This window comes from Gekko japonicus, unplaced genomic scaffold (assembly GCF_001447785.1).
Source record: "Gekko japonicus isolate JY-2015 unplaced genomic scaffold, Gekko_japonicus_V1.1 scaffold179, whole genome shotgun sequence".
Lineage (NCBI taxonomy): Eukaryota > Metazoa > Chordata > Lepidosauria > Squamata > Gekkonidae > Gekko > Gekko japonicus.
Window position 1 is genome coordinate 456,387 of NW_015160213.1, and position 12,745 is coordinate 469,131.

At 38.8% G+C, this 12,745-nt stretch overlaps 1 protein-coding gene across 1 annotated transcript in view; it reads right to left on the minus strand.

Moving 5' to 3' along the window:
* Positions 1 to 4,108: 4,108 nt before the first annotated feature.
* Positions 4,109 to 12,745, minus strand: part of ERBB2IP (erbb2 interacting protein) — a 56,025-nt gene continuing 47,388 nt past the window's right edge. Inside the window, exons 22-23 of the mRNA XM_015410099.1 lie at positions 10,370 to 10,444; positions 4,109 to 7,210 (exon numbers count right to left, since the gene is read on the minus strand). Coding sequence (XP_015265585.1) covers positions 7,106 to 7,210; positions 10,370 to 10,444 — 180 coding nt within the window. The 3' untranslated portion in view covers positions 4,109 to 7,105. The remainder of the gene's footprint in view (positions 7,211 to 10,369; positions 10,445 to 12,745) is intronic.

Consider the following 12,745-nt stretch of genomic DNA (forward strand, 5'->3'; position numbering starts at 1 on the left):
ATGGAGAGGCTTTTCTTTCCCTCTCAGGTAACCACTGCCATCCCCTGACCTTTGTAAGGAATTGCCCACTTGGACTCCTAGCTTCCCTCCTGAGGTCTTGCCTCTGTCTCCTGCTGCCCAGTGTCTGGTTACCACAGGGACCGTGTACTGCCTTGTGCACTCCTAGAGGAATAGCCACTTGTCAACTGACTCCCTTTCCCCTGCTGCTTTTAAAATAGCATGTCCAAGATGGTGGAGGTCTATGTGGTACAGAGAACCACTACCAGCATCAAAATTTATAAAGTAGTTATTAAAGAGAAAATGTTCACGAGCATACTTTTCACACAGCACCAGACTGAGCAAGGGATTAAAAAGAAATGGGTAAAATGCAATTCCTCTGTCCCTTGCTCTGCATATGGCCTATCAGATGTTAAAATATAGGACAGGCTCCTTAGGTTACGATGTTATAGATCTCTATGGAGTTTCATTTACCTTGTAGCTTCCTCCAGCTCTTCAGGCCAGCACATGGTTAATGGCTGCCTCCTCCAGACCTCAGTTAAGTGATGGACTCAACACAAAAGAGAGCTTCCTCCATGCTCACCTGAGTTTTATCACCTCACTGTTCCCTACCCACTGACCAGGTCAGGCCTGGCTAGAAAAGCTTTTCCTGAAGTCTCAAAAATTTCCTAGTCTATCTAGTATTTAACACCTCCAAATCTGTGTTCCCTGCTTGTGGGGGGGGGGAGCATAACCATCCCCATTGTCTAGGCCTATTAGCATTTGTATGAATGTGGGCTGAGGTAAGTCTGGAAAGCAATTGAACTGACTTCCCTCCTCCCTGCCTGTTCTCTGCCCAGAGAGAGGAAAATACCTTTTATAACTCAGAGTGAAGGTTTTGCTCATCTCAAACCTCCAAAGAAAAAATGCATTTATTTCACAGACTTCATTGGTGATCCACAGACTGGAGTATAGATTTCCAATGGCACAGGCAAGCTGAAATGTAATGACCCCAATATTATTGAAATAGGATTCTGGATCAAAATAGTACCACCTCATCTCTGAAATGGGACAAAATCAGTGTATCTTTCATTTAGGAGAGGTCAGGGCAACTCCTCTTGTGCCTTCTCTATAATGTGTTTTTCATTTAATTGACACACTTTGTTGTATGGAAGAATGTGGTACAACCTGTCATCCAAACACTGTTGGATGCTACACTGCCTCTTGAGTGACTTCTATAGACTTATATTTCCAGAGTACTTCAGGCCTAAAGTTCATATAATACTCCAGTGGTATGAATTTAGAGAGGAGTGGAATAATTAATTGCAATCTTTCTTCTTGATAAAATTCACAATGCAGGAGAATGTGTGTAACCCTTAGGATTTAGATGTATCCTTAACCAGAAATAAATCGCATATTCCCATATTTTTAGCTCTCCTCTGGGGAGGCCTGTTTCTTGCCTTAGAATAACGTTGGAAGTGCACCCAGGTGCATGTAACAGCAATTTTACAGCATTATAAGGCCATTAAGAAAATGCAGGCAAACGCATTGCTTTTGCAAGTAGGGAGACAAGATACAAGGAGACACTTACGGTCAGGAATGACCATATTAGGCGTTGCTAGGGCCCGTTACTAAGGAAGATGTTAACCTTGCTTTATTTCTGTAACCAGACGTTTACCACCTGCTGATAACAGGAAGGCCTCAGCCTTCCCACAAGCTAGATGTGTGATCAGCCAAGAATACTGTGGTTTTGAAAAAGTACAGAATGCTCAAAACTTTGCCAAGATCTTCTAATAATTTTTATGCTAAGAAAATGACGAAAATAATTTTTTTTGCACTCTGTAAAACTATATAAAGCCTGACTCCACCTCCATTCGGTGTACAGCCCTGTTTGAATGTGCCTCTTGGTGCTTTGGCTGTACCTTGGCACCAAAATAGACAATCTCTGGTGGTCTATCTCTCAGAATTCCCGCTACACAAAGCCCTAAGAAATTTTGATTGTACAGTTTCTAAGATCTTAACATTAGCGGTTAAACAAATTTGGGACCCATATAAAAGTTAAGGATTTTGCTTGGAATAATTTCAGAGCTGCAGGTATGAAGCCTTTCCTAAAATTATTCTGCAGCATTTGGTACCATTGTATGTAAAAACAACTCCTAGATACTGAAAGGTTTTGACCTGGTCAATGCTGTTACCTTTGATTTTCCCATTAGCCTTCCTGTACCGTCTATTGAAATGTAAAATTGTAGTTTTTAATTGATTAATAACTGTTCAGTATTGCATTGATCACAAAAAATTTAAGGCACATTTTAGGCCAACTATAGTTTGTGACAAAAGAACAGCATCATCTGCATATATCAAGATTGACACCTTTTCCCCTCCTGATAAACTGGGGGCATGGGTATCCACTGTATGCAAACACTGAATCAAAGTATTCACATATATATTAAAAAAGGTGCAAGCAGACAACCTTGTCTGACTCCCTTTAGTACCGGGATTTTATTGGATAATTTACCATACTGGGTATATCGTATTTGAAGTTTATTATCATATAATTTACAACATGTTGTCTATTGATGTGTCGTCCAGCTTTGCCCATAGTATTCCCCTTGAAACATATTGAGCGCTGCTCTGAGATCCACGAATGCTGCATATAGATTTCCCTTTGTTCAATTTGTATACTTATGGGCAAGATAATCTAAGATGAAACAATGATCTAAAGTTGAGCAGTCTTAAGTAAATCCTGTTCAATTTCTAATAGGTTTTCTTGCTCCAACCATTTACCATAGCTTCAGGCATAAATACTTGGTGTAGAATTTACAAATGGTATTTAAAAGGCTTATTGGCCTTTAGTTATTTGGGTCAGTCTTGATTCCTTTCTTATATATAGGCACTATAATGGCCAGGCCCCAGTTTTTTGGTGTTTGTGCTGTTGAGACTATATATATATGAACAGACTGGCCAATATTGGAACCCACCAATCTACATGTGATTTAAGTAGCTCGGCTACTATAAAATCGCTTCCTGGGGCTTTCCCATTTTTCAGCTGTGATATTAGCAACGTGACCTCACTTACTGTAATTGGCAACCATGATGGAACATCTCTTAAGGAGTTAATAATGGGTGATTTATATTGTTGGTCCTCATACAAAGTGGCAAAATGGTTTTCTCAGATCTCCACTTGTATAGAACTTGCCAGAGTATCAACTTTGCTTCCCTGTAAGCTGGAAGTAATCTTCCAAAAACTTAAATTATCTTTTTCCATAGTAGTGATTGCCATAAAAGGTGTGTGGCTGCCATCTTTTTGTTTTTCAGCAGGGTTTTGTACGCTTTTTTCTTGACTTGAGTTTCAACTTTAATATTTGGAGTGGGGTTAGACTGAAATGCTTTAAAGCATTCTGTAAGCTCTATCTTAGCCTGGGCACACTTGTGATCAAACCACTTTTTATGAAATGATTTTCCTTCATCTTTAAGGCTGTTAGGTCTTGATAGAAGAGATGTAGCATTTAAGATGAGTCTATTATATATATATTTACTAGGTGCTCCTCATCAACTATAGATGTTAATGCCTGGAATATAAATCTTCCTTCTATCTGTGACCAGGTAAAGAATTTCTCATTTATCTGTGGTGCCCATTTATTTCTCCTTCTTCTTGTCTGCTCTGCCATATCAGCTTCCATATTGACTATCTTTAAGGGATCGTAAAGGCCCTAGCCAGCTGGAATTAAGAGGTAAATGATCACTTTCCACTCTCACATTAGCTTTAAAGTTAATATCATAGTCATACAGCTCATGGGAAATTAATATATAGTCAATTGTTGAGTGTTTCAGGCCTGACCAATAAGTGAACTGGCCTGGGCAATCTCCTAATAGACTTATAAGAGTGTAACTCTGTTTACGATTGTACTATTAATCCCAAGACAAATAAGGCAAGGGCTTTTAAAAAGAATATTTTCAATCTTTATCAAATGCCTGAACAGAAAAACAATCTGAGTAGTATTCTTGTTATTCAACAGCCCATAAATCCCTTCCGGATATTCAAGTATTTACATCAGTTTGAAATTCTTCTAAGGCAAAATCAGTAAATTACACAAACTTTAAAGAGCATTAGTTTATTATCTATTCTCCGTGTGTTACTTCAGAAACAATTTAATTATATACAAAAATTTGGAATGCTGAGTAAACGCTGATCGGATTGATAAAAACATTACATAGCTGCTGACAAGGGAATAATTACTTTTTTAAAAAGTAGTACAGCAAATTAATCATGAATGCTTGGTTCTCTGTGTTGCTTATTGCTATGATTGTGTTCATATAATGCGTTCAAGTATATACACATTTGAAACTCCAGTCCAAAAAAGTAAAAAATATATATATTTACACAATAAATATTTGGGATTTTTCTTCCAGAATTTTTTTAAATTTGAACTGATTCTTTAATGAACTGTCCCAAAAGGAGCATTGAACTAACAAGCAACTATATTCAATCAATGCCAAAACAGAATTTGCAGATATTGGACAAGATGAAATATATTGGACAAGATGAGAAACCTTACAAATCCATGGCTTCAGGATATTTCTTTCTCCATTTCAAATGAGATGCTTCTTCCATAACTTCTTTCAGCAAAAAAAGTCTCTCTCAATATAAAAATGAAATAGTGTATCAAAATGTGTGATTTTTTCCATGATAAAATATTAATCAATATTTCATAGATGATTTTAGTTCATTGCAAACAGCTACAAAGCACCACATTTTTGCTGTGTTAAATTTACAATTTATTATTTCTGGCAACAGTTTCCTTGTTATACAAAACTATTCCAATTAAATTAAAGCACAACAGCATAGTTTATATAGTTTCAGCACTCCACTTATTTCAACCTGATTAAATTAAGTCTACAATCAGTAAAGAATCAGTTCAGGTTTATGGTATTTGCTCTTCCCAAAATTACAGTTTGTGTCTCAGGTCAAATTAGGACTGATCTGTATGCATTCCCTTTAAAAGGCTGAATTTACTAGTATTATTAAAAGCAACGAATGTGAAATTTTAAACCGTCAAAAAGAAATTAAAGACACTTTTAGAAGCAAGGTAACACTGAAGCCCGCCATTATATAGTTATGTTTCTCATCTTCTTTAAAGATTAACAGCACACAGAAAATAAGTGAATTTATTCAAAATACAGCACATTTCTACGAATATAAAAAAAATCAATTCCTATGTAAATATTAATGAAAATCAACTAAAATTAATGTACAAAGAGTTGTTAAAGGGTTTCAATTAAAATTATTAAAACTATACACAGTACAATATGCAGCTGATAACATCTTTGAAGTGCAATAATCATTGGAGCTTGCGTATTTAAAAAGTACTGCCTCTGTTTGGTGTGTAGATTCCTTTCTCCTCTCCCATGTCCTTAAAAAAAAAACTACAGTAGGCTGGTGCTTTTGATAGATTTCTCTTTAAAACTACCAATTTCCATTTGTTAAAAATTGCAGTAACTGAATATTGCCCCAATGATAAATCATTAGCCGCCTTTAAAAAAAACTAAAATGAGAAAACAGTTATTGGTCTTCTATGGCACTTTTCTCTGGTCCATAATAACCATGTATTATTTATTACCCTTTAAAGTTAGGCAATCTCATCTCAGTTACATAAGGAGGGGAAAAAATGAAGTTTGTCATAAACAAAATTAATTATGTATAATCCAATACTTTATACAAGTAAGAAGGAACGAAGGCAGCCTGTGGTAAATTACTATTAATATAGTTAGAAACCCTTTAATGACTCTGAAGTGTCTAGTTCACATTTAATGTCACCTGTAGGAGCAGCCCTTTGAGAAAGATCATTACAAACTGGTGGGTCCCGAGTACCCATCCCGTTGCCCTACAACTTCCCAACAGCAAGCCTCCCATCGCTGTGCAACAGTCTCACAGAAACTGGCTTTGGTTACCTAGCTCCATACATATTGTTTCCTTTTAGTCTAAACAAGGCAATTCAAGGCCAAACAAGTTCAAAATTTCTTCCTTAAACCTTCCTGCACCATTTGACTCCTGGGCAGCCTGTTCTTCATAGAGCTCATTGCCACAAACCTCATTAAAAAGAATGAGGCTCTTGCTGGCAGAGTGATTCAAGGTTTGGAACATGCACACCTGTGATATATGTGATGAGTTTCAGGCAACACAGTCTTAAAAACTGGCCATTTCAGTTTCTTTCTTCTTTTTTTTAATAAAAAACTATAAATAAATTGAAAATGGAGTATTTTATACAAGGCAGAAGAAAACCACCATTTTGCACAAAGCTGGGGATTTTCATTTTAAAAAGGAGTCTCTGGGTACAACTCCACAATACAGATGAAAAAAACAATTGCATGATTAAAAAATAACATCCAAAATTGAATTACACATAGTAAATAAGACAGTCAGTGAATGTGATATGAGCCAATCCTGTAGAACTCCCAGAAGTATATTTATAGTCTTCCTGAAAAGACTTCACATTTTATTGCATTTTTCTATTGGTAGATATACATTCTCATGTTAACTTATCTTCCCTTCCTTTCTCAATTCCATACTTTCATTGCCATTTTACCTGGCCTTTTAAATTAATCCAGCCAGTTCTACGTTCCATCTACCCATTCATCTATACAATATGCACATAGCAATGCCAACATTTCAAATCTCTTAGCTGCATCTACAGAAGTGGTTTCGAAAATATTAAAAACCAGGTGAACAAAAAAAGAAAGGCAAAACTCAGCTACAGGACAGAAAGCCCTGCCGTCTGTCCACTGGCTACAACTGAGGCTCCTCATAACTTTACGCAAAGTTTAGTAATGTGTATGAATTATCCAAAAATAAATCCACCATCTGTACAAAAAAACACCACAGGTTTGTTCTTGGAGGAGTGATCTTTGATTGCTCCAATGCTTTAAAACTCAAGGGTTTGTTACCACACGCATTTCCAAAACTTTGTTTATGTTCTTTACAGTGGTTCTTCCCCCTATAACCACAAGTTCATTATTGTATTACTGTACATAATTTTAAAAGTTCTTTTCACATATAAAAATAATCAAAATATTCCATTTTCAACAAGTCCTTCAAAGAAGCATGCTGGCATTTCCCTTTTCTCCACAGTATTTAAGAACCCTCTCTCACAATGATGAGTTCCACCGTGTTCTGAAAAGTCTTTAGCAAAGATACCGCTTGTCCATGATCAATACTGATGAAGCTATAGCCATTAGCCTGGAAAGGAAATTAAATCCTGATAAATATAACACAACTTTTCAGAAATATCTGACTTCAGACTTCAGTTTGAATTTCATGACCTGTTCCTGGTTCTGTTCCAGCTGTATCTTAGGACAACAGGCAGAATGAAAGAATGGAAGCATTTTCATTATATGTAACACACGCACACGTGCACACTCTGGATACTCCAAAAAGTCAATTCACACAGCTGTTTTTAACATTACATGTACTGTGAAAAATGCCACCATAGTAAGGTGGCATATCCTGGAAGCATTTGGGTTTGTTTTTTATTTTTCTATTTATAGTCCATCTTTCTCACAGGGACTCAACATGGATTACACACACACAGTGAGCCAGTACAGTCACCAAAATGGAACATTCAGTAACCAATACATTAGGATTTTAGAAGTCTGGAACTACCAGAAAGAACTGAAACATAGCATAAATATTCACATGACACATTACATAGTACAGAAATTAAATAAGTAGCATCCTACTTACAATAAGCTAGCCACAACAGTATAGATGTTTAAAGAGTTCCAGGATGCACTGGCAAATAAACCACATGGGAGCCTTTTAATGTTCACATCAATCTTGAAGGGGAAGAGTCACCTAGTGGCAAATGTTTCACTCTCCAAAATACTTTTGTGAATAAGCCCCATTTAACCAGTATCTGAAGTTAAATATATAGTGCATACTTATTTATTTACTTACTTCATCCTCCTTGGTTTTTGATGATAACAAAATTACAACTTTTGTTAGCACTTGCCTAAATCAAGAGAGGGAAAGCTGACAAAGCAGAGGTTTTCTCATCCTGACGCTGAGCTCATTCTCCTAACATTATGATTGGGCTGTCACAGAAAGAAAACTTTCTGAGAACAGAATCATGAAGACTTGAAGCACTAAAGTTATTGAGGAGGGGAAATGATGAACTAAATGGAAACAGAGGAGACTTCAAATAATTTGGAAGCAAAGAGATGGTAGGGTTTAGGGCAGTTTCAGTGGGACATGGAAGGGGGTCAAAGCAGTAGGAGTAAGTTCGATGGAATGCTTTGGAGGTAAATAACAAAAGACTGATTAGATAGTGGTTAGAAGGACAAGTATAGGTCAAGGGGAAAATTTTTGAGAAGGGGGGAAGATGGTGGCGTGCTTTAATATGGTGTTGAAGGAACTGAACTGATAGAAGGGTGAAGGAGATAAATGTGGGCAGATGGCAAGCAGGAAGACACAGAAAGACAAAATTGTGTTATCTTGCTACGTGAGATGTAAGGAAAGAGGAGAGTATGGAACAACCTCCCCAGGGATGTGCACCTGGCCCCCTGTATAGAAATATTGATTCCTATAAACCCCTGCCTCCCCCCTTGGAATGTCTTCTGATACCTTGTTTCCTGTTGCAAGCCAGATGGCTGACCATTTGGTCAGAGAAGCTCCATTGCCTGCCATATAACCACGCATTCTTCACACCTCTAAGTGGAAGTCCTAGACTTCAAGGAGCCTGCTCTGTTACAGGGCTCATGTCACGTAGGCCATGGGTGGGTTGGACTTTGGGGATCATTCGACTGCAGAGGGTGTTCCCCAGACTATCCCCCACCCATTGCCATGACAACCCAAAAGTTGGACACCCCCTGTCTACCCGTGATTGGCTGACTGGCCACAGCTGATTATGATTAGATTGGGGTTTTTAATTGTCTGACCCTTGGAGGAGAGCTCAGATCTTCTTGCTCTCTTTATTTGTTTGAATTGCATCTGGGACTGCTGTCCCGAGGGGAACAAAGAACTCCTTGGTGCAGCTGAAGCACATGGCTGCATGCTTACAAAGATGGACTTCTTGCTCCAAACCTCTTGGGGCTACTGGATTATTACAAATGGACTATTCTGGACTGATAACTGTTCCTGACTTGGTAAATATGCATCTCTAATGTGTAGTTAAGGCAAAACATTGCCTAGCCTTTGTTATTTTGTAATCCTGATTAGTCTGTGCTAAGCCTGTACTGAATAAACTTTATTCTTGTTTATAAATAGTGTCTGGATTGTAGTAACTGGACTCCAAGCCTTTTTCCTGTGTCTAGCTGGTCACATGCTACCTGTGTAAGAGTAACTGCACACTCTGGATTGAGTGGCTAATGTGTAAAACCCACATGCCAACGGAGATTCTGGGGATCTCTAATCTCAGGTTGGTGAGGGATTAAGTTTAGAGATTCCTGGTGGCTATTGTTTTAGATTCAGAGAGCCTACCTCTTCTGGGTTATTGTGTAATAGATTGTGCCAGTGTAGAATTCTTTCCCCCATCCCTGGACTGGCCTGGGGGGCAGAACCTATACACCCCCTACATTGTCAATCTTCAGGAGGCAGTTGAAGACACATTTACTTAGGACTGCATTTTGACTGATTTAGAATTATTAGGAGTCGTAATTGGAGTTTTTAAACTCAGACTTTTATGGGTTTTATAATTGTTGCTTTATTGTGTTTTTATAACGTTTTACTTATATTGTAAACTGCGTTCTGTTCTGCAAGGGAGAAAGACGACTAACAAATGTTTTGAATAAAACAAACAAAACGGGTAGTGAGGGACATGGAGGAAGGGGGAGGAGGAGGAAGTAGGGTGGATAGCTTTGATTTTATCATTGGATGAGCATGATTTGGGGCACCTAAATAGTACGATGATTAGTAAAGTGGATGTGGATTAGAGCAGTATAGTGAATTGGATATTGCTTGACTTGTAAGACAGGATAGAAGAAGGAAAGAAAGGAAGTATTCAAAATGAACGAAATCAGCCAAATCTTTTGATATTTGCTGGAGGTACCCAGATGTAAGTTTAATTCTCATAAATAGCATATAAGGAAGTAAACTTGTACCTGGACTACACTAATCTATTGCCTGGATTACACAACTGGGGATGCGCATGGATGAAACACATTGTTGTGTACACTGTATACAGAAAACAGATGTATGAAGGAAATCAGTTCTAACCTAGCCTGGGAATAGAAAGGCGTTGGGGGAAAATTGAGTAGGTCAGTGGATGGGCCAAATAACTAGAGGAAAAGAAGCAGCTTAAGAAAGAAATTGGAGAATTGAAGGAATGGGCAGCAGAAAGAAACAAAGCTTCAGAGAAAGTTGTTCCATTAACAAGAAATTTAAAATATTTCAGTAAAGTACCTGAATAATTTTGTCTCCTGGTTGCAAGAGTTTAGATGCTGGTCCTTCCGGCTGCACTCTGGTTACAAATATACCCTTCAAGCAAAGAGAAAAAAAGTTTGGTTAAGCTTGTATTTTAAAAGCTTCATATTCTGTGTTAATATCAGGGGGATAATGATAATTAACGACAATGTTAGAAATCAGTTTTTCAAATGAATTTAAAAATGGTTTTAAAATTAAGGGTACAACCAGAGCTCAATTTAACCACGATTAGATACAGTAATGTATGTTGCACAGCCTGAATAATCAGTGGACTGTGTATAAAAAGTAAAAATATGGAATGCAAGCAGAAGGATGAATGTGAGAGGTCCCACATCCCAATCTTTAAAAGCCTTGTTAAATTGCACATTTGCTCTGACCATAAGATAAAATTTCATGCTACATTTATCAATTAAAGCATAGTTTTTGAGCCTAAATCCCCACCCACATACAGGAATGGAACTCACAACTGGAATATGCAGTTACTTTCAATGTTGGTAAGTGTAAGGTAATACACATCAGGACAAAAAAACCCCTGAACTTCAAGTATAGGCTAATGAGGTCTGAACTTCCTAAGGTAGAGGGGAAAATATCTTGGGGTCATAGTGAATAGTGTCAATCCAGTGTGCTGCAGCAGTGAAAAAAGCAAACTCTATGTTAGGGTTTATTAGGAAAGGGATTGAACATAAAACATCCAATACTGCAATGCCCTTGTATAGATCTATGGTGCAGCCTCATTTGGAATACTGTGTACAGTTCTGATTACCATATCTCAAAAACGACATTGCAGAGCTGGAAAAAGTACAGAAGAAAGCAACCAAGATGATCAGGGGGCTGGAGCACCCTCCATATGAGGAAAGGCTGAAGAGTCTGGAACTTTTTAGTTTAGAAAAGGGATTTGGGGGACACTTTCTGCGGAATTTGCTGCCAACAGATGTAGTGATGGCCACTTGTCCAGCTTTAAAAGGGGATTAGATATATTCATGGGTGGCAGGTCTATCAGTGCTTTATCAGGGGAACCTCCACATTCAAAGGCACTAAACCTCTGAATCCCAGAGCCAGGAGGCAACATCAGGGGAAAGTCTCATCCTCTATGCCCTCTTGTTGGCCCTCCAGAGGTACTGGTTGGCCGCTGTGAGACAGGATGCTGGACTAGATGGACCACTGGTCTGATCCAGCGGGGCCTCTTACATTCTTACTTTATGTATCTTATTTTATATTTCCAACATGCCACTAGACTAACCTAGGCTAACCCCAATCCACTAGTAGATGTACATCACCAGCATGGCTTTTTACTTTAATTCAATAACACTTTCTCTAACCTATATTGAAAACGTGGTGCATGTACAGTAGGGGTTGGAGAGAGGGAGAGAGAGAGAGGATTTTTCATCTCTTCCTTTCATCAACATCCCTCCTTCTACTAACAGAAAGCACTTGTCATGATTAAGTTTCAGTTTCTTCACCCTCATCTAGCCTATCACTGACTCCAAGCACCATTTCAGAACATCAACAACTTCCTCAGAATTAAGTGGAAAAGAAAGGTAGAGCTGGGTATCATCAGCATATTGATGGCACCATAGCTCAAATCTCCTGATGACCTCTTCCAGTCGCATCATCATCATCATCATCATCATCATCATCATATCTTTTGATTTATTAATCGCTCAATCCTGCAGAGCTGCTGGCTCTGAGCGATTTACAGTTACACATATTCACACAGGACTAACAATGATTCATAGGGGTAAAGGAGGACAACATATACATCTTTTAAGTCGCACACGTTTGAAGCCGACAGGGATTTTGTTCAGCTGTAGGCTTAGACGTGTTCCAGACGGCATTCACTCGGCTTGGCTTGATGACGTCAGCTTTTTCCAGGACTACTTCAAGTCACAACACCGCACTGCCACCGCCTGGCCGGATTGGCCCATTGCAGGCTTCTTGATGCCAAGGAGATCTTTCCAGGCTTCCAAGCTGGACATTCCATTTCGCCGGCTAACACCTCCCCCCATCGGGGGGGGGGGTTAGTGTGCCCACCCTCTCTAAGGAGTGGTACCCATTTTATCTACTCGCCGAAGCTTTCGAACCGCTGGGTGGACGGCGAGCTGGGAACAAGGCTGGTAGCTCACACCAGCACGGGCTAGAACTGACAGCAGTTCTGTTCAGTCCAGATGTTACTGTAACCAGAGGATAGCATTGGGTTTTGTTTTGTTTTAAGATTGAATCCTGTGGAACCCCACAGGCCAACGGCCATTGGACAGAGCAGAAATCCCCCAGCACACTTTCTGGGTCCAGCCTCCCAATTAGGACTCTAACCACTGTAATACAGTGCCCCTTAGTCACAGTACTGAGAGGTGGCCC